Raw genomic sequence first — 21,476 nt, forward strand, 5'->3', positions numbered from 1 at the left:
AACCGCTGAGCCCCCCAGGCGTCCCTTGAGGACTCTGCTTACTGCTTTCCAGAGTGGCTGACCCAGTTTACAATTCCAGCAGTGCACGGGGTTCCCCTGTCTCTATATCTGGACACTTGTTATCTCTTATCTTTTTGATGATCGCCACTTTAAGAGGTGTGAAGTGATACCCCTGTTTGGTCTTGATTTGCATTTCCTCATAATGAGGAAACCTTGAGCACCTCGTCATGTCCTTGTTGGCCATTTATTTGTCTTCTTTGGATAACAGTCTATTTAGTTCTTCTGCCCTTTTTAATCAGATTATCATTATTGTTATTTTCCCTTATTGAGTCGTAGGAGTTCCTTGTATATTTGGGATCTTATCCCCTTACCTGTTAAATTGTTTACACATGTTTTCTCCCTTTCCTTGGGTTGCCTTTTCATTTTGTTGATTGTTCCTTTCGCTATGTAGTAGCTTTTTAATTTTTTTAAAAATTATTTATTTATTTATGAGAGACACAGAGAGGGGCCAGAGACACAGTCAGAGGGAGAAGCAGGCTCCCTGCAGGGAGCCCGATGAGGGACTCGATCCCGGGACCCCAGGATCACAACTTGAGTCGAAGGCAGACGCTCAACCACAGAGCCCCCCAGGCATCCCTAGTAGCTTTTTAGTTTAATGTAGTGTAGCCCTTTCTATTGATGTTTGTGCTTTTGCTATCAGATCCAAAAACTTGTTGCCAGGACAGATAGTGAGGAGCTTCTTCCCTATATTTTCTTCTATGATTTTTAGTTTATGAGGTGTTACAAGTCCTTGATCCATTCCAAGTTAATTTTTGTGAGTGATGTGTGATAGAGGTCCCATTTTATTATCCTGCATGCATTTCTTCAGCTTTCCCAGCACCATTTGTTGAAGCGACCATTCTTTCCTCACAGAGTCTTGGCTCCCTTGTCAAGTATTAATTGACTGTATATGGGAGGGGTTATGTCTGGGCTCTCTGTTCTGTTCTTTTGGTCAATGTATCTTTTTATGCTAGTACCAACTGTTTTCATTACTGTAGCTTTATGGTACACTTGAAATCAGGAAGTGTGGTACATCCAGCTTTGTTCTTTCTCAGGATTGCTTTGGCTATTCCTGGTCTCTTGTTTCATGCAAATTTTAGGACTTTTTTTTCTATTTCTGTGAAAGATGCCATTGGAATTTTGAAGAGATTGCATTGAATATATAGATGGCTTTTTAAAAGATTTTATTTATTTATTAGAGAGAGAGGGGGAAGAGCAGAGTGAGAGAGATGACGTGGGGCTCGATCCCAGGACCATAGGATCATGACCTGAGCTGAAGGCAGATGCTTAACTGACTGAGCCACCCAGGGGCCCCTCTGGCTCCCTTTCCTTAATCACAGACTTTAAGTGCTCTAGGATCCAGAAGATCAGGGTTCAAATATTTGCTCTGTGACCTTCTTTTTAATTGAGGTGAAAGTCACATAACAAAATTCACCATTTTGCAGTGAATATTTCAGCGTCATATAGTATATTCACAGCATCATGAAGTCACTATCTAGTTCCACATGTCTGTTCCACCCATCCTTTCTTTACTAGCCTTTGACCTTCTTACTTAGCTTCTTACTTAGCTTACTTAGCTTCTTCATGAAATGTGAACGTGAATGTTGACCTGGTTGGTAATATGGGGCCTGTGTGTGGTCAGCACTGAAATCAGACATAAATACATACACGTACCCAAGGCCAGCTTGCATCTCCTCTGTGTGTACACAGGGTTGCTCCTTCTACAAACTGAGCTTGCCCTTTGACTGTACCTGCAAGGTGTTTCGTATGTGAAGGCTCTCCTCCCTGCTTTCCAGCACATTGGGAAAATGAAGAGGAGTGAGGAGAAGTGGCTTTGATAGAGTCTCCTTCACCCAAGCTCATGCTGCTCAAGGACAGATATGCTGCAGGCCAGATGGTAGCACAGAAAGATCACAAACCCAACCAGAAGCACTTGGGTCTGCGGAAGACGTGAGGAGCAGCTCCGTTGTTCCCTATTCACCTCTTTGAAACCCTATCATGGTTTCTGTCAAGGTGGCACAGATGGTGGTGCGGGTACAGGTGACTTGTATCCAGCTTGAGTCACCCTCACTGGGAGCCTGGAGGTCGAGATCTAGCTTCCAGACTAGAACCGTATGATCTCTACACTGGAGGACCAGACTGGCCTCACCACTCATGTTCACTGCACAGGGTACCGCTCGGGGGAGGGGGTGCTGTGCTTCACTCATTCAGTCCACAGACACTTGTAGAGCGTCTGCCGACGTGTCTGTTGCTGGGAGACGGTGGCACAAGACATGGAAGGTGCTTATGCTCCGGGGAGCTGCAGTATAATAATGTGTGACTGAGCAGTTATTTTTGAAGCACCTTTGACATGAAATGTAAAACCCATGAGTTATAACAGATCTCACTTCAAAAATACATTTCTGGTTCATTCTGCCTTTCATTTCTTCTGGGTAAAGTGCTTTATATGAAATTCTCCAAAAAGGTAATTCCTTAAAGATATGTTTACCTGAGATGGTGTCCTCTTAATTCTGTGACAGGATTTTTTCCCCTGCAGGAAACATATTCCAAATGATACCTCTGTTCTGTGCCTATAACTTACCATGGAAAGAATGCATTAGGGAGAGAACATCTAGTTTGCAAACTTGTTTTAGAGACTTAACTCTTCTATTTGAAATCTAATTTCGTTTGTCTCAGCCGAAGTCCCATATGGTATTCCTACTTCTCCTGCTTCCCTTCATGTTCCTGGATTTTATTCCAGCATTAAAGTTACCAAGCTATAAGAGGCTAATTTTTAAAGATAATTAGGTTTCCATTGTAGCTACCTAGATATACAAGATTACCATCATCTGTTTGGATTTCTTCACGCTAAATTATCTTTCTCCCTTCAATTTTTAAAAAATTTCTTTTCATTTTTTTTAACCTCTGTTGAGCTGGAAGCCTGCATACAATGTATGTACAAACAAAATATTCTCCTTATTTTTGAAGAAAAAAAATCCCTTTGAAATCCAAACAGAAGAACAACACGTTTCAAATGTTTTTTTTTTTTTTTTCCTTTTCCCCTCCCCTTCACTCTACTACCTTTCTTTCTTATCTACAGGCTGCCCTTTCAAAAGCCTTTAATTAAAACGTGCCTTTTTTGTACTTTGGTTCAGAGCTTCCTAGTATCTCCTCCTAGCAACAGTATGATTTAAAAATAGCTGGATGGTCATGTGGCCTCACCAAATGTAGTTCCTTCACTTTCATTCTCTGCTTGAATTGTTCTTCTATCAAGGACTTGCTCACTCAGCCCCCTCTGTCTACACAGCTTAGAACACCATGTGAGCAGGAGGCACTAGATAAGAAGATAAGAGAAAGACCTTGCCAAGGAGCACGTCCTGGGACACTGGCAGGCACAGGGCCACACGGATCTGAAGGAGTGCTCTTTCCTCCTTCTTTGTTTAGAGTCCAGAAAGTACTGCAATCAAAGGTGGCATTTGTCTAAATGCAGCCTCACATCCTGGAGCTCACTTTGATGTTAAGGTAGCTGCAGGAAGCACTGAGTCCCTTGTGCCTTGTCAGGTGACTGGGAGCTACTGTCCTGTCTCAGTGTACCCATTACTCCTGTGTGTGCAGAGGGCAGCCATGCAGCACAGGAGAGGTAGTTTTGGGCTCTCCTGCTCTCACCTGCTGAGCAACTCGGCAAATCACTTGGCTTGCAGGCCTTCGTTCTCCTGTTAGGAAGTAGGTATGGTAATGTGTTAACTACTATATTCGGTTGCGGTGAGGGTGGATACTCCTGTGCATGGTCACAATGAGCGTATCATCACTAATACGTAGTTGCATTATGGAAGGACACAGGTCAGGGTCCTGTGTCCATAGATGACCAGTTGGCATCCCTGACTTCACATACAGGGATTGCCACCTGCCCCCCCCCCCCCCCCCCCCCCACACACACACAGAGGGACAGGAGGACTGGATGAGTTTGGCTCACTGCGGGGCATGCCCTTGGTGATTCTCAGAAGGGCCCTTCCCAGCCTGGCTCCGGTATCCAGAGGTTGGCATGGGGTGCCCTTGGTGCCTGAGTGGATGGTGCCATGGCCACAACTGACCCCTTTGTGGGTGAGGGGGGATGGGGGCCCGCAAATCAGGAGCAGTGTCTCTCCTCTCTAGAAGAAATGTCACCCTTTCTGCTGAGATTTGCAGCCTGAGGCTTGTCCCAGAGCCTCTCTTGCCCACAGCCACCATCTATGGATGAACCTATGTCTTCAAGAGCAGAGGTGGGAGATGGCTTGGGAGGCAGAAGCAAATGGAACATCTTCCAGGGCCGAGTCTGTGATGGGCACATGGATGGGGGAGTTTCCAAGTGTGAGGCCAGAGACCTCAGGGCCTTCTCCAAAGTTGACAGTGGTAAAAGAACCTCACATGGAGGGCTGGCAGGACCTCAGAGCATTGGCTCACTCTGCAGTGGCCCCCAAGATCCACCCATGCTTCCACGTCTCCCTCAGACCAAGGCAGAGCAGAGGGTTCCTTCAGTTTTCCAGACTGCAGCTGAGATAGGGCCCTCCACAATTCAGGGGAATTATGAGGGAATTGCTTATAATGCAAGACCTAAAATGACAACAGCTGACGCACATTCTGTGCAGCGCCCTTTCTAAGCTTGTTATATGGTCTCCTCCAGAAAGCTCTTAATAGTGACCTCTCTTCCTTTATCTGTTTCAGCTGAGGTGCATGTATCCTGCTTCCCTTCATGTTCCTGAATTTTATTTCAGCATTAAAGTTACCAAGCTAGGGATCTCTGCATGGCTCAGTGGTTTAGTACCTGCCTTCCACCCGGGGTGTGATCCTAGGGTCCCAGGATCGAGTCCTGCATCAGGCTCCCTGCATGGAGCCTGCTTCTGCCTGTGTCTCTGCCTCTCTCTCTCTCTGTGTCTCTCATGAATAAATAATTTAAAATCTTAAAAAAAAAAGTTACCAAGCTAATAGAGGCTAATTTTTAAAGATAATTAGGTTTCCATTGTAGCTACCTAGATGTACAAAATTACCATCACCTGTTTGGATTTCTTCACGCTAAATTATCTTCGGTACCATGTTCCACCAACAGACTTATTTCCTGTTGCCAAAGTAAAACATCCATCGTCTCCTTCCTAGACTAGGAGTCCATTGAGGACTCGAGTTCTGTCTTGCTTTCTTCTCTCTTTGCTAACACAGGGCCTGAGAGAAAGCATTTGGTGCACATTTAGTAACTGAAACAAATGGTGGCCTCACCCCTGGGGAAGGCAAGAGTGAGTCACCGTTGATCTTTAGTGATGGAAGATGTTTTAGGGACTGGAAGTCAAGACCTTCTCTATTCCTACTCTGCCATTAGGTTGACGTGTGATCATGGGCAAATCTCCTGACATTTCTGGGCCTCAGTTTCCTATGCTGAGTACTCCAAGGTCTCGTCATGCTTATTCTGTGACATCCTCCAGCTGTCTGCAAAATACTATCGAGCATAGGGAATAAAAGATGAATGACCAAGTAGGCCGATGAATTGTAGAAGAAACAAGCATGCAGATGTGGGGTGGATTTTAGCTCATTAAGGGTCCACCCATCTTGCCAAATACAAAGCAACCACCTAATATTTTCTTTTAAAGGAATGAGTCATCTCTCTTCTGTAGGTCTTAGCATTGACACAACAGTAGGAGAAAGATGTTAATCGCACAGTCAGCCAGTGGGATGGATCTAGGAGCCTGTGACCATTCAGTGTTTCAGATTTTGAGGTTCCTAAGACATCTGGCTAGGTGCTGAGCTGAAGCTTTGTGAAAGTCAGGTACCTGGATGTTAATTCAGACAGTGTCTTTTTTCATGTGATTTTAAACAAGCCAGAGAAAGCTTGTGATGTAGATGTGCATATTTCCTGTTCTTTATGAGAAGAAATGAATCTAGTCATTTTGTTCCAGGAAGTTGAGGGTAGGTTAGTAGTGAGTCGGGTCTTCTTAACTAGACACCAATGATTTTGAAGTGAGATAAACTACTGGCTCTCTGGAGAGTTGGCCAGTGGGAAAGGTTTGACCCCAAAGGTCATCCTTGATTTATCTATATTTTCTTAGAATACTCAGAAAACCTTAAAACCATTCTTACATAGTTTTACAAATGAAATAACTGGCAACAGGTGAGGTTAAGCCATTTACCTGGGCCTGTAGCTTCTTTGATGGTCTTTTGCATAACTGGTCATATCTGTGTCTGCCACATGACTAGAACAGAGGTGCAGAGGATTTGAATTCTAGATGTTCCATCTACTCACTTATTTTAGCTTTGGCTTTAGATCTAAGTACCATTGAAGGAGAGAATGTGGGGAAATCTCTTGGAAGTCAACCCCCGTGAGACTCAAGGGAATCCACACCATGCCCGGCTCAAAGGGAATGGAAGGGAACACATGGATGGAAAGTGTTTTGGTCAAATACAAAAGGAAGATGGGATACGTGAAATATAATGAATGATTACATCACCAGGGCCATATGTTAATCTCTCTAACATTTATTGAGTACCTGGGGAGGGACCATGGGAAGCAAAGATGAGGGAGCCAGGACCTGCCATCCAGGAAGGAGTTCATGGTCCATGGCTTATCTGGCAGCAACATGTGCCAAGCTCTGGGACAGAGGCCATTCTTTCCAGTACTGCCCTTTCCTTGCTATTGGTTTTGACCAGGCCGTCTTCAGGCCCTACTCCCATTGGAGTGTTGAAGCTTCTTTTAAAGCATTCACATTAACCTGGTTTATTGCATCTCTCTAGGTTCATTTTTCTGTTGTGAATAATTGTGCAAGTGGATGAAATATTACTTGCAGATGTCAGATCAGCATCCCAGAAAGAGGCCTTGCAGAGCCACAGCCAGGCCAGCCTGGGCCATCTTACCTGCCTGCCAGAGTTGGAGGTGCCAAGATTAGTTCCGGGGGGCACTGAGACACAAGGCCACCTCTGATGATTAGGAGGTGCTGGTGTGCACTGTCCCTCCCTTTTCTGTTGTCAGACCCTAAGCCTATTGGAGAGTTTCCATCTCTGCCAGGTCAGCTGGACTCCATGTGCCCCGCTGTCCTCCCAGAAGCACTGGGAGTTTCAGGGATGTGCAGAGTGGAAAGGAGTGGTGGGGATAGGGAGCAGGTGTGCTTCCCTCACTGTGCTTCATCTGCATGCCCCTTTACCTAACCCTTTAGTTGTGCCATGATGAGGCAGCTGAGCATAGCCTTTGCATAGCAGCCTTGGGAGGGGTGTGTCCGGTCTAGTCTGGGGACAGACATTCTAAGGAACAATTTTTCTTCTTTCTCTGTTCTTATTGTTGGGCTTATCATGGAAGATTCTTGGTATAAGATAGAGGTATTTTCTTGCCCTCAGAGCAGGGAGAAATACTTCCCTGGTTACCCAGCCTTAAGATCGCTAGACTCCTGCTGTGGTCTGAATGTTTCTGTCCCTCCCCGCAAATTCCTATGTTGAATCCTAACTCCCAGAGGTGTTGGTATTAGGAAGTGAGGACTTTGGGAAATGGTTAGGTCATGAGAGCTGAGCCTTTGTGAATGCTTTTATAAAAGAGGCTCTAAAGAGGTCCCTTGCTCCTTCCACCATGTGACGGAGGACACAGGAAGAAGGTACCAGTTATGAATCAGAAAGAGGGCCCTCATGAGAACATGATCATTATCATTGATCTTGGACTTCCCAGTCTCCAAAGCTGTGAGAAATAAATTTATGTTGTTTATTACCCACCCAGTCCGTGGTATTTAGTTATAGCAACCCAAATGACCTAGGACAACCCTCTGTGAAACATATTGGTATTTTGATAGGAATTACATTGAATTTGTAGTTTGCTTTGTGTAGTATGGACATTCTTACACTATTAATTCTTCCAATTCATGAGTATTATATGTACTTTTAATTTTTTTTGTGTGTTGTCTTTATTTCATCAGTGTTTTATAGTTTTCAGAGTAGAGGTCTTTCACTTTCTTGGTTAATTTATTCCTAAATATTTTATTCTTTTTGGTGCAATTGTAAATGGAATTTTTCTTCATTTCTCTTTCTGCTACTTCATTATTAGCATACAGAAATGCAACATATCTGTGTATTTTGTATCCTTCAACTTTAATGAATTTATTACTTCTAATAGTTTTTTTTCTTTGTAGAGTCATTAAGGTTTTCTATATATAACTTCTTTACTTATTCCTTACCAATTTGGATATCTTTTTTTTTTTTTTCCTGTCTGATTGCTGTGGCTAGGACTTTCAGTACTATGTTGAATAAAAGAGGTAAGAGTGGACATCTTCTTGCTCATCTTAGAGGAAAAGCTCTCAGTTTTTCACCATGGAGTATGATGTTAGCTGCGGAATTTTTATATATGGGCTTTATTGTGTTGAGATAGGTTTCCTCTAAATCCACTTTGTTGAGAGTTTTTATCATGAACAGATCTTGAATTTTGTCAAATGCTTTTTTCTACATGTATTGAGATGATTGTGTGGTTTTTATCCTTCATTTTGTTAATGTGGTACATCACATAGGTTCATGTGTGAATGTTGAGTCATCCTAGCATCCCTGGAATAAATCCCACTTGATCATGGTCAATGAGCCTTTTAATGTATTCTTGAGTGTGGTTTGCTAATATTTTGTTGAGAGTTTTTATATCTATGTTCATCAGAAATATTGGCCTGTAGTTTTCTTATTTTGCGGTGCCCTTGTCTGATTTTGGCTGACCTCGTAGAATATATTTGGAAGTTTTCCTTCCTCCTATTTTTTTGGATTAGTTTGAGGAGAATAAAATGTTTCATGGACTTTACCTGTGAATCCATCTAGCACTGAATTTTTGTTTGTTGGAAGTTTTTGATTATTGATTCAATTTCATTACCAGAATTGGTCTGTTCAGATTTTCTATTTCTTTGTAATTTCAGTTATGGAAGATTGTATGTTTCTAGGAATTTATCCATATCTTCTAGGTTGTCCAGTTTCTTAGCATATAATTTTTCATAGCAGTCTTTAATAAACCTTTGCATTTCTGTGATGTCAGTTGTTACTTCTCTTTTCTTTCTGATTTTATTACTTTTTTTTCTCGATGGGTCTTGCTAAAGGTTTGTTGATTTTATCTTTTCTAAGAAGCAGTTTTTTGTTTTATTGATCTTTTCCTTTTTAATTTCTAGCTTATTTATTTATACTCTGATCTTTATTATTTCCCCCTCTTATTGATTTGGGGCTTTATTCATTTTTTTGCCTACTGTCTTTAGATGTAAAGTTCGATTGTTTGAGATTTTCCTTATGTCTTGAAGGAGACCTATATCACTATAAATTCCTCTTCTAGAACTGCCTTCACTGCATCCCAAAGACTGTGGACCATTGTATTTTCTTTTTTATTTGTCTCCGTGTATTTTTTTCTTTCCTCTTTGATTTCTTCATTGACCCCTTGGCTTTTTATTCTCTACATATTTATGTTTTTTCCATTATTTTTTCTTGTAATTGATTTCTATTTCATACTGCTGTGGTCAAAAGAAATGCACCATATGATTTCAGTATTCTTCAATTTATGGAGATTTGTGGCCTAACATGTGAGCTATCCTAGAGAATGTTCCATGTAAATAAACTTTTAAATAATTCATCAGGTAGCAAAAATGGATTTGAATAGACATAAGGCTATGCTTTTTAATATTCCACTAATATGATATATTAAAAGATAAACTGAGGCATATTAGAATTCTTAAGAGTTTATTTGAATAAACATCGATTCAAATTGGGCAGTCTCAAAGTAGTTAGGAGCACTCCACCAACAGGAGGTTGGGGCAAGGATTTTATAGAGAAGCCAAGCAACGAAATTATTTAATTGGCTGTGATTTAAGTGGTTGCACAAACAGCTGACTGTTTGTGAGTGATTGTTCTTAACCTTCAGGCATTTATAGGAATTGACTGGCTTACATAGGCCCTAAATCCACCTCAGTTTAATGGCCTCCTTATTTGATTATTTTAACAGATGTCTTATATATTTCAATACAGGTTTTGCTTGGTTGCATTATATAATACAATATATATAATTATATGTTATAATTATATAATGCAATATGTAAAATATATATATATATAAATGGTATTGCCTATCTTATCATCCATGAATCCAAACGAGTTCTCCATATATCTGGAGATATATATATATTCTCCATATATCTGGTCCCAGGAGTTTGGAGAAAGGATTTTAGTATGCCCCACTACCCAATAAACATCTTTTTACATATTGAATCTTAATGTGGTAGAACTTATTTTTATCAGGGGATAATTTTGCAAAAATAGAATTGTGTTAGCAAAGGCTATGCTTATTTTATATTTTAATAAACATTGCCAGACTAATATCCCAAAAGTTGTCATGATATAATCAGCCAAGCATATAGAAGAGTTAAGTATTTCCAACTATCCTAGCTAGCACTGGGTGTAATATTGTAATCAAAGTATCCTTTGTAGTCTGAGTTCATTTTACCTACTGTGCTGTTCCATCTAGGGAGTCTCCTGTCTATTGTATTGTTAGTTCTGCCTAAGGCAAAACACTTATGATGTACCAGGAACCATGGCACATGGGTAGTACCTAAAGGAATGAAATAGGGTTGCTCTTAGGCTCGGGGTCCGGTGTGGAGGACAGATGCTATTAGCTGTGAATGGTAATATTGTACATGATGAGAGCTGTATGAATGGGAGCAAAGGGAGGATCATGGTGTATGGGAGAGAATGAGGGGATGGTGTTAGGGAAGACTCCACAGAGCTGACCTTGGAAAGGTGAAGAGCAGTTTTAGGGGCTTTAGTGAAGGTGTACGACATGGAAGTATGAAGATACATCATATATTTGGGGAACCACAAGGCTAGAGTTTATAGGGTGCCTGGCAGGTGGCAGGAGATAAGATGGAAAAATGAAGGTGAGGCTCACTGAGAAGAGTCTGAGTGGTTGAGACTTCCTTCTGCACAGTGCATCAGCTTGGTCTTTCAGAAAGCTGCCAGGACGGTACAGGGGTGAGGAGGTTGTTGCTGTAGTGAGGGCAAAATATGGAAGATCTGACTCTTGTAGTGTAAAGAGAGCTAAAGAACGCAGTGATGGGCTAAATAATATTTCACAGAAGAATCAATGTGGGGGAAAAAGGGAGCCAGTTGCTCAGAGATCTCTAGTTGGACAGACAATGATAGAGACCATGAAAAAAGCAGATTTAGGGAGGAATTAAGCAGAAGAGGGAGGAGGGGATGTCAGGTCTATGCATGTTGAGTTTGAAGTTCTTGCAGAACATCCCAGAAGTATGGACAGTGGAGGCTTTGTTTTTGCAGCTCAGTAGAAAATCCAGAGACAGAGTGTAGATTTAAGAGTTCTGAGCATGTAAATAATAGTTAACCAACTCAAGTAAAAGTAAAGCTGAGAAAGTAAGCCAGGTGTCAGCCTTACTCAGACTGTCATGACTTTGGGCTAATGGGTACTATAATCTGTCTGTTTTCACAATTTTATTGGCACATTCATACCAGTCCATTTATATTTTCCATGCCAGTGCTATTTCAATAAGATGAAGCTTATTATCAGATTTAAATTCTGTAAGATCAAAGGAGGACTTCTATTTTACATTTTCTGTATTAATTCACTATTCTGACCAGAATTTAGTTTTTTAATCTGAAAGTTAACCTGGTGCTAGAGGGATAAGTCCTTTGTTTTTCAGGAGAGAGTTGAATAGAACTGATTTTAAGGGATCAGCAGTTTACTGAAAGGAGAAAAGAGGAGAAACCTCTATCCCAGAAACACAAGGTTAGAGTCTTTAAACTTGAAGTTAGCAAAGGTCAGCAGCAGTTTAAAGCCTTGGTCCATTTTACTTCATCTCTTCACCTCAATTCTGGGTGTCCCTACTCTGTGGCAGGAGTGATTCGAGGGCCAGATTGAACGAGCCCTTTGCCCATTATGATAAGCATTTATAGTATTCTCTCCCATGGTAAAAGTAAGGGTAAAAATTCTCTGGGTAAGTCCCATATACCATGCTAAGTACAACCAGTTCTGGTTTATTCAAGTTTGAGATGTTTTCTCTTAAAAGTTGTGTCTCTGGATCCCTGGGTGGCTCAGCGTTTTAGTGCTGCTTTCAGCCCAGGGGGTGATCCTGGAGACCCAGGGTCTCCACGTCGGGCTCCCCGCATGGAACCTGCTTCTCCCTCTGCCTGTGTCTCTGCCTCTCTCTCTGTGTGTCTCTCATGAATGAATGAATGAATGAATGAATGAATAAAAAAATAAATCATATATATATATATATGGTAAAAAAGTTTGTTACCAGGGGATGCCTGGGCTGCTCTGTGGTCGAGCATCTGCCTTAGGCTCAGGTTGTGATCTGGGGTCCTGGGATTGAGTCCCACATCACGCTCCTCACAGGGAGCCTGCATCTCCCTCTGCCTTTGTCTCTGCTTCTCTCTCTGTCTCTCGTGAATAAATAAATAAAATCTTTAAGAGAAAAAAAAGCTTGTTACAGGAAGGTAGAATTAGTGATGAGTCATAGAGTTTAGGATGATAGACTCAATGTTGGGCAAGAGATGGTTGTGATTCATTGATACGCATCTGGAAGTGATGCTTCAGGGAATTAGTGGGAATCCTGAAATGTCACAAAGATCACATATGACCTTTTTTAGGAGGGAAGGAGCAGAAATACTCAGGATGTCAATATGTGTAGGAAGCAAGCAGCCCCGCACGCTTAGATTTTAAAAGGCATATGGGGAAAGACTAAAAGTGGGTTTCTGACCTGGGGCAGTTGCTCCAGTGGTCAGCTTCTCAGTGGAGGCTTCAGGAGAATCATCTAGATGAGATTAAAGGGATATTTTGTGATTGCTTGCAACTAATTAGGGTTTGCCCCTCTAATGTCCTGTGAAATCGGGCTGAGTTTTTTAAAGGGACCATAAAACTGGGAGATCTGTGACTTGACAGTGAGCCAGAGTTTCTTTCATTTTTTTTTTTTTAAGATTTATTTATTTATTCATTCAGAGAGAGCGAAGAGACAGAGGCAGAGGGAGAAGCAGGCTCCCCGCAGGAAGCCCGACGTGGGACTCGATCCCGGATCTCCAGGATCACACCCCGGGCTGCAGGCGGCGCTAAACTGCTGCGTCACCGGGGCTGCCCTGAGCCAGAGTTTCATGGGGACTTTTTTTTTTTATGATAGTCACAGAGAGAGAGAGAGAGAGAGAGAGAGAGAGAGAGAGGCAGAGACACAGGCAGAGGGAGAAGCAGGCTCCATGCACCGGGAGCCCGACGTGGGATTCGATCCCGGGTCTCCAGGATCGCGCCCCGGGCGAAAGGCAGGCGCTAAACCGCTGCGCCACCCAGGGATCCCTCATGGGGACTTTTAATAGCCCCTCACACAATAGCTCAGTGATAAAGACAAGGAATTCTGATATAAATAAATAGGCCAGTTAAGTGGATTTGTAACTGGTGTGAGAGCTGTACCTATACAATTATGATTAATAAAATGCTAACATGGAAGTAAGGTCTCTAATGGAGTTCAGCTTTAGCTCCATCCTCAATACTCCGATTTGAATGACAATATGGAATTGCTGTAGCAAACATACTCAAGGTTGTAAGGAGAGGTCTTGAATCCTTTATTTTCTTTCCTTTCTAAGTAAATATATAATTCAATTATTGCTTTGTTTTTATCCAGGCAGTGAACCTATCTGATTGGTCAGCATCTAAGATGGCTGATTAGAAGACCACTTAGTGGTGGGTTGGTACTGCACCTGCCAGGGTGCTCACGCTCCCCCTCCATCTGCAGACTGCTAAATTTTAGTGTACACCCCTGCCCACCTCCCAACATTCCATGCAGTTAGGCCACGACTCACTTAGCAGGGTGGATTTCTTTCTTTCTTTTTTTTTTTTTTTTCTTCCTTTGATTTACTTGTTCCAGGCAGCCTGCTGGACTTTGGGAAGATCTCTGGTTCTAGATTTTGGCATTAAGGTGTGGAAAGAGTCCGCTTCATGCTCAGACCCAAGCCTTATTCTCTACCAGGTCTTACTGTGCCATTATTGGACACTGCCATGCATGTCATCTGCTGTGGGGCTGTGGCAGACAGAAGGAGCAGGATGGGCTTGGTAGTGTTGGACATTCTTGGGTCCCAAGAAAACTTGACTTGGATTCTTCACGTAAATGACAGAAAACTAGTAGGAATCATGAATGCCTGGGTGACAGCACGAAGTTCTCCAAGCTCCAGACTGACCGACATAATGGACCAGATTTCAGACATGAAATTTAATCATGGGAATTCTTTTATTTTATTTTTAAAGATTTTATTTATTTATTCATGACAGACACAGAGAGAGGCAGAGACACAGGCAGAGGGAGAGAAGCAGGCTGCATGCAGGGAGCCCGACGCAGGACTTGATCCTGGGTCTCCAGGATCACACCCTGGGTCAAAGGCAGTGCCAAACCGCTGGGCCACCAGGGTTGCCCAGGGAATTCTTTTAGATGGTGATAGGGCTACTTATTCTGCAATGGTCCGTGTAAGGCAGGAAGGGGAGCAGTGAGGGCCAGACATGGATTCTGTATGGGGAAGAATGCCCTGTAACCATCAAAGGTGTGCACTTCAGGAGACCCTGCAGTAGGGAATGGACAGCTTCTGTGTGAGGAGGCAGAAAGGAAACTCCATCACGATGATAGTCAGAGGCTGGAGTCCTTCATGCAAGTAAGGCCTAGAGCTCTTCAAGCTCTTACAGAGAGATTTCCCAAATGTGTTGGGCAGGCCGAGGATCAAGCTGACCTCTGTTCTGTCCCCCCAGAGTTTCATGTACCTTTTAGAGTTTTCTCCAAACCTTGTGGGGCTGAGTTTAGTTTTTCCAAGAAATCCAGTTTCTCTCAGATTATTGAGGGTCTCTGATAATGTGAATTTACCTCCTGAATCTAACTCAGTCTTCTTCAGGCATCTGCTGTGTGCTTTGCTCTGTTGGGAGCAAACATGATAATAAAAGTAGTGTCAGAAGCAAGTCTAGATATCAAGATACACAAGGCATAAAATTCAGGAGACTAGGCCACTGTCAAACTAAGAAACTTGGGATTCGGCAAAAAAAAATGTTGTATTGGCAGAAACTTAGAAGGGAATGGTTTGCGGAGACCTAATCCAGCAGGTAATGGAATAGATTAGCATATTTAAATAACACAATGTTGATGGGAATTTACTTAAAACTCTAACGTTGTCATTTGTGAACCATGCCCTGTTCTTTACTGAATACTAAAAAAACAAACAAAAAAAACCCAGACCCCACAAACTCCATCTCTAGACCTCCACTCTGAATACTTAACTGATATATTTTTAAAGGTTTTATTTATTTATTTATTTATTTATTTATTTATTTATTTATTTATTTATTTATGATGGTCACAGAGAGAGAGAGAGAGAGAGAGAGGGGCAGAGACACAGGCAGAGGGAGAAGCAGGCTCCATGCACCGGAAGCCCAACGTGGGATTCGATCCCAGGTCTCCAGGATCGTGCCCTGGGCCAAAGGCAGCCGCTAAACCGCTGCGCCACCCAGGGATCCCCCTAACTCATATTTTACTTGATATACCAGATGCTGAGATGATTTTCCATGAATCAGTTTAAATTTTATTTTTGATTTTTTAAATTTATTTATGATAGTCACACACACACACACACACACAGAGAGAGAGAGAGAGAGAGAGGCAGAGACACAGGCAGAGGGAGAAGCAGGCTCCATGCACCGGGAGCCCAATGTGGGATTCGATCCTGGGTCTCCAGGATCGCGCCCTGGGCCAAAGGCAGGCGCCAAACTGCTGCGCCACCCAGGGATCCCCCATGAATCAGTTTAAATACAAATTACCATTTCACATCATGTGAAAGAGTTAATATATCAACATCTGGCCATTCTTCTTTACTACAAAGATTCTGTGACTCCATTAACATTGAATGTGCTCTGCTCTGCTGTGTTATCCTTTTCTGCTCTTGAGATTTAGACTTGACGGCTAAGAGCACATGTCCGATGGCCAGACGCCCTTACCTCCTGGACAGCACCAAGTGTGACGTATGCTTACTTCTTAGCCGCCTGAAACTGCTGAGGGAGCCGTCCTGTTCTATTTGTATCTCATTGCTGCTCTGACATTTCTAACTTGTGGCAGATATGCTTCCACACATATGCTTCCTTTTACATTATGTATCCTCAGGACCTCACCACCTATCGTTTGCTGGAGGAGAGAGGCGGGGCAGTCTCATTTTATCTCTGTAATGTAGTTAATTACAAATTCACACCGCCTACTCTGACCTCATCAGAAATCTGTTTGGATCATGGGGTACAGTGAAGAACACCTGGCTCTCAGGGCACAGTTCCAGGGACCCATTGGATGTACATGCTGTTTTCACATCTTTGAAGCTGTTTGTGTCTTTCAGGATCCTAGACTTAAAATTTAGATACATTGAAGAGTAGATTTAGTGAAGAGTGGTGTTTGTTCCTTTCTACGGTAAGTCTGAGGTGGCACGCAGAATAGTATAGCTCAAGGAGGGAAATTCCATTCTGTTGTCTCTGTCCTGATTTATTCTGCATCCAACACAGTGAAGGTAAGACGCCTGGTTAGTCTTGAGCTGTCTTTAGCTGGAACGCCTGTGCCATTTCAGAGCTGGGCACCAGGCGCCCTGATGTGTCAGATGAGGGCTTATTTAGTATGCTGGCCTGCCTGCTAATGTTTACTGCTTTCGATTCAGCTCCCTGTACACTTAACATTCCTTTTATAATCACAGCTGCTTGAAATGCCAGTAGGTATGTTCTTAGGGCTCCAATTTTTGCCAGCAGGTTCACTGGGGAAAAAAAAGTAGCAGAAAGAAAGGGGGCACAAGTTTCACTCCATGGATAATTACGTGTTCCTTCAAGAGGTTGGCACTCGTCAGCATCCACCCTGGGAGCCGGTCCAGGAGTGCAGATGAGCAACAAGTATGCTTGGAGTGAATGGGTCTTCAGCTAACCAAGGGAGTATAAAAGATGCTCTGTTTGGAGAAAAGAAAGCAGATAATCAGTTGACAACACATATTTACTGTTAGTGTTCCAAATTTGGATCCTGAAAAGTAAGAGCTGAGCACTTAGATGTTGAGTCTTGCCAACAGAGAGTAATTTGAATTAGAACTCCAAGTCATGGGCAGCCCGGGTGGCTCAGCGGTTTAGCGCTGCCTTCAGCCCAGGGCATGATCCTGGAGACCTGGGATCAAGTCCCATGTCAGGCTCCCTGCATGGAGCCTGCTTCTTCTTCAGCCTGTGTTTCTGCCTCTCTCTCACTCTCTCTCTCCTTTCTGTGTATTCTCATGAATAAATAAATAAAATCTTTAAAATAAAAAAAACAACACCAAGTCATTATACTTCTATCTTGATTCTCAGGCCAAGGGCAGTGTGAGCACGTGTGTACGTGTGTGTATGTGTGTGTGTACGTGTGTAGAATTTGAGACAAGAGGCTTGTAAGGGTTCTTGTCCTGTGTGTTTTTTCTAATCTGGGAAATAGGATGCTGCAGGGGCTTAGGTTTCAAAGTCGCAAATGCTTGCTTGTAAGTATAGCTGTGAAGGAAGCACTTAATCAAATTCAGCTCTTGAAAGATGATCCGTTCACCAGATGTTTATCCCGGTACCTGCCTTCCTTTTTTATACCAAGTTTATGCTTACCAGAGTTGGGTGGACTCCCTGAGTGTACCCTTAGCTCTGGCTGTCCTCGAGGCAGGTTTAGTTATAGTTAGGGGCGAAACCCAGAGGGAAGGACACGGGAAACATCATGGTGGCAAAGGTCGTAGAGCAATGGAGGGATTAACAGTCTCATTTCTCCGAAGGCGCAAATACCTGCCGTCTGTATTCTCCACCCCTCCACAGCCGCTTCCTGCCCTCCTTCAGGAGGTGCTCAGGAGTAGGCAGGTGAGCAGGGACATTCCCACTTGAGAAGGCCTTCGTGAGAGTTGCATCTTCTAGAAATTCATCACTGCAGGGCATCTTCTGGTAGAATTAGGAATAAAACTGCAATAGCCGCTTGACCAGAGTGACCCAGGCAGGAGTCCGGCATCGTTGGCAGCAGGAAGTGACCGCCTAGTTGGAAACTTGAAACTTGAAAGCGGCCCTGGACCCAACGGGAGGAGAAAGCAGCTCATCCAGACACGCCAGAAACTTGAGCTTGTCCGCTTTTGGAGCTCGCACCTCAGAAGCCTTGGAGAAACATCCTTGGGTTGTGACCTGGTCCACACACGTCTGCATGGGTGTCTATGTGAAGACACGAGATAACAGTTCTTAGATGTGATGCCCTGTTTTTCTTCAAGTCCGCATAAGCGTGATGGCCTTAAAACTTAGCACTTTAAAGGGGTCCTGCCCTCCCCCCCGCGTATTCTGGGGGAAAATGCAAAAATGCAGTTATGGGGAGCTGAGGCTCACCGAGGCTGAGTGACTTGCCAGAAGCCCCCCACCCTCAGGTGGCAAGACCGGGACGGACGTCGTCTGGTTCCGCTCCCCGGGCTCGCGGGGCCGCACCCCTCCTCCGAGCCTCGTCAGGGGGTCCGGGTCCCAGCCGTGGAGGCGGGTCCGCGGGGCCGCACGGTGGGGCCCGGGGGGGAGGGGGGCGTCCCGGCGGCCCCGGGCCCTGAGCAGCCTCCGCCCTCTCTTGTCTCCTCAGATGCCGCCCGTACGAGGACTGCTGTGGCTCCCGGTGCTGCGTGCGGGCGCTGTCCATCCAGCGGCTGTGGTACTTCTGGTAGGTCCCGCCCCTCCCGGGGAGCGCAGGCCCCGCCTCCCGGAGCGGCGCCTCTTACGGCGCGGACCACGGCGTCCTCCGGCCGGCTCGTGGCCGTGACCCAGCGCCGCTCCGAGGCCAGGCGGCCCGCCGGCCACCTTCCAGCCCCGCGAGGGACGGCAGAGCGGCCGGACGCCCGGACTGCGGAGCGGGGCCCGGGCCGTGGCCGACGGGGCGCACCTCCCCTCGATACCGGGGCCGCCCCCTGCCGCGCCTCTGAAACGGCCGCGAGGACGCCACGGGGTCGGGGTCAGCGCCGGCGGGGCGGGGCGGGGCGGGGCCGGATGTGCCGGAAGGCGGGTGGGCGGGCACTTCCGGCGCGCAGCACCCTGCCCCGCCCCCCGGGGGACCCCGCAGCGCCCTGCTGACCTCGGGCTCCGCCATTTCTGGCTTCCGAGGCCTCGAGGACTCTTACTAATAAGCACGTCGCAGCGGCCACGTGAAACGTTCTGTGAGGTTTTCTGTTTCCCTTCCGACCGCCGGCCCCAGGCCGCGGTTACGGAAAACACCGGTGAGCGGGCTCCGCGGCTCCGAGGCTGCCTTCGGGTCACGGCGCACCCTGGCCTGGCCGCCGCTGGGGCTGGCGTTGACCTCTCCGGCCTCCGTGTCACTACTTCCGGCCAGCCCCCGGAGCCAGGTGCCATGCTGGTGCCTAAAACTCTGTAAGAGAAGGTAATTTTTTTTTTTTTTAATTTAAGCCTAAGATTTTCTAAGTGTCTCCATCTCTGGGTGCGCTTCAAGGTGGAGTGGACCAGGACGGGAGGACCAGGAGGGGCGGCACTTCAAGCTTTGCCTAGCCTCATGGATCCTTCCCACCAGTTTTCCCCCAGGGGGCCTTGCAGTACGAGGAGGCAGGACTGTCTGGGGGTAAGAATCCTGAAATAGGAAGTTATGCCACGTGGCCTGAAGCACCAGATGTTCCTCACAGTGAAACGCTCCTCAAAGTTAAAAAAATTTGTCAAGGTTTTGGTATTATGTGATTTTTTTCTTTTTTTTAATTGGGAGTCCAGGGAGTGCCTTGGTGGCTCATTCAGTGAAGCATCTGACTCTTCATTTCAGCGCAGGTCGTGATCTCGGGGTCATGAGATCCAGCCCCATGTTGGGCTCTGCACCTGCTTAGGATCCTCTCTTTCCCTCTGCCCCTACCCTCCCTCAGGGAAAAAAAAAAAAAAAAAAAAATTGAGAGCCTAGGCGAAAGGTGAGGGCCTAGAAACTAAAACACCTTTTGTTAGCTTTCCCAGGAAGCTTTACCTGAACCAGCAGTCAGGTGCCTTTGAACTACTCATCAGAATCACTTGTTAGAGTTGGGGTGCATTGGTAAGATAGCACGCAGGGAGTTAGTGGGACCCCTACACAGAGACATCTCGTGAGGGCCATCAAATCAGAGGATCCAGATGCGGGAAGATGTGGTCAAGTTATAAGTGTTGAGATTCTGACAACAGGTTCTCTATAGCCAGAGAACTCCTCGAGGTATAATTTTTTTTTTTTAAGATTTTATTTATTTATTCATGAGAGAGACAGAGAGAGAGAGGCAGAGGCACAGGCAGAGGGAGAAGCAGGCTCCATGCAGGGAGCCCGACATGGGACTCGATCCCAGGACTCCAGAATCACGCCCTGGGTGGAAGGCAGGCGCTAAACTGCTGAGCCACCCCAGCTGCCCTCAAGGTATAATTTTGAGGGGTGCCAGCTAAAGTCAAAGGATGCCTGGGTTCTGCTCCAAGCCCTCCTCCTCTCAGTAAACATGAAGTGTCTGGTGTGTACCAGGGTCCCGTGGAGAGGCATCTCCCGTAGTCAGGCTCCTAAAAGGCACAGATGTCTCAATAGGTAATTGTATGTAGAGAGTTTTAAACCAGTGTCCTGGAGACACAAGATGGAGCCTCTGATGCCAGAGAAGTTGGGAAGAGCTGGCAAAGCTTCTGACCTCGGGTCTCAGAGAGGGTGTTCTGTGCAAAGGACCCACATGTTGATGGGACAGAGCTAAGAAGAGCCAAAGTGGTGAGAGTGTCAGGAAACTCATGTGGGGGGGCAGGTGTTTGGGAGAGAGGCACAGGGATGGGAATATGGAGCTGGACATAGAGGGAAGGAAGGGCTGCTCTCCTGGGTCCCACCTCGTTTCTGAAGACTTCTGTCTCCTTACATAGAACAAAGGTTTAAGATGAAAATGCTTTCAAAAGGCCCTGCCAGTTCTAAAAAATTTGACTCACACGGTGTGAATGAAATCATGAGGATTAGAAAAACTAGACCAGTAGCACCTTTGGTAGAGCTGGAAAGCACACTGGGAAGGGTTAGCGAGGTGCATGAGGCCTGCTGCGGGTGCCTCCCACTCCGGAGACACAAGATGGAGCCTCTGATGCCAGAGGCATGCACCTGGGTCTGCATAGGCCTGGGAAGAAGTGCACCTGGCAGGGTTAGTGTGGTGCATGAGGCCTGCTGCAGAGCGCCGCCACTCCAGGGAGCTGAATGCACCTGGGTCTGCATAGGGACAGTGCATTCAAGGAGAGAACCAAGTGTTGGGGGGAGGGCAGGAAGGAATTGGAAAAAACAACTTGAGCTGAACAAATCAGACTACTTTCGACAATAGAAAAGGCAGAAAATTCCTGTCTTAATCCTGGAAAGCTCCCCAAACCTGCTCAGCAGTGAAAAGGAACTTGTAGAACACCATCCTCAGTACTTCAAAGAACTGCCTCTCTTCCTCTACCACTCCTGTTCCCTAACTGAGGTCCTGCTTTCTCTCTT

At 45.2% G+C, this 21,476-nt stretch overlaps 1 protein-coding gene across 2 annotated transcripts in view; it reads left to right on the plus strand.

The window, feature by feature from the left end:
• The window catches only part of VOPP1 (VOPP1 WW domain binding protein), a 99,512-nt gene that overhangs the window by 53,225 nt on the left and 24,811 nt on the right, over window positions 1-21,476 (plus strand). For both annotated transcript variants that reach the window (XM_072791685.1, XM_072791686.1), the window contains exon 3: window positions 18,624-18,701. In XM_072791685.1, the coding sequence (XP_072647786.1) occupies window positions 18,624-18,701 (78 nt within the window). The remainder of the gene's footprint in view (window positions 1-18,623; window positions 18,702-21,476) is intronic.

This window comes from Canis lupus, chromosome 21, assembly GCF_048164855.1.
Source record: "Canis lupus baileyi chromosome 21, mCanLup2.hap1, whole genome shotgun sequence".
Taxonomy (NCBI): Eukaryota; Metazoa; Chordata; class Mammalia; order Carnivora; family Canidae; genus Canis; species Canis lupus.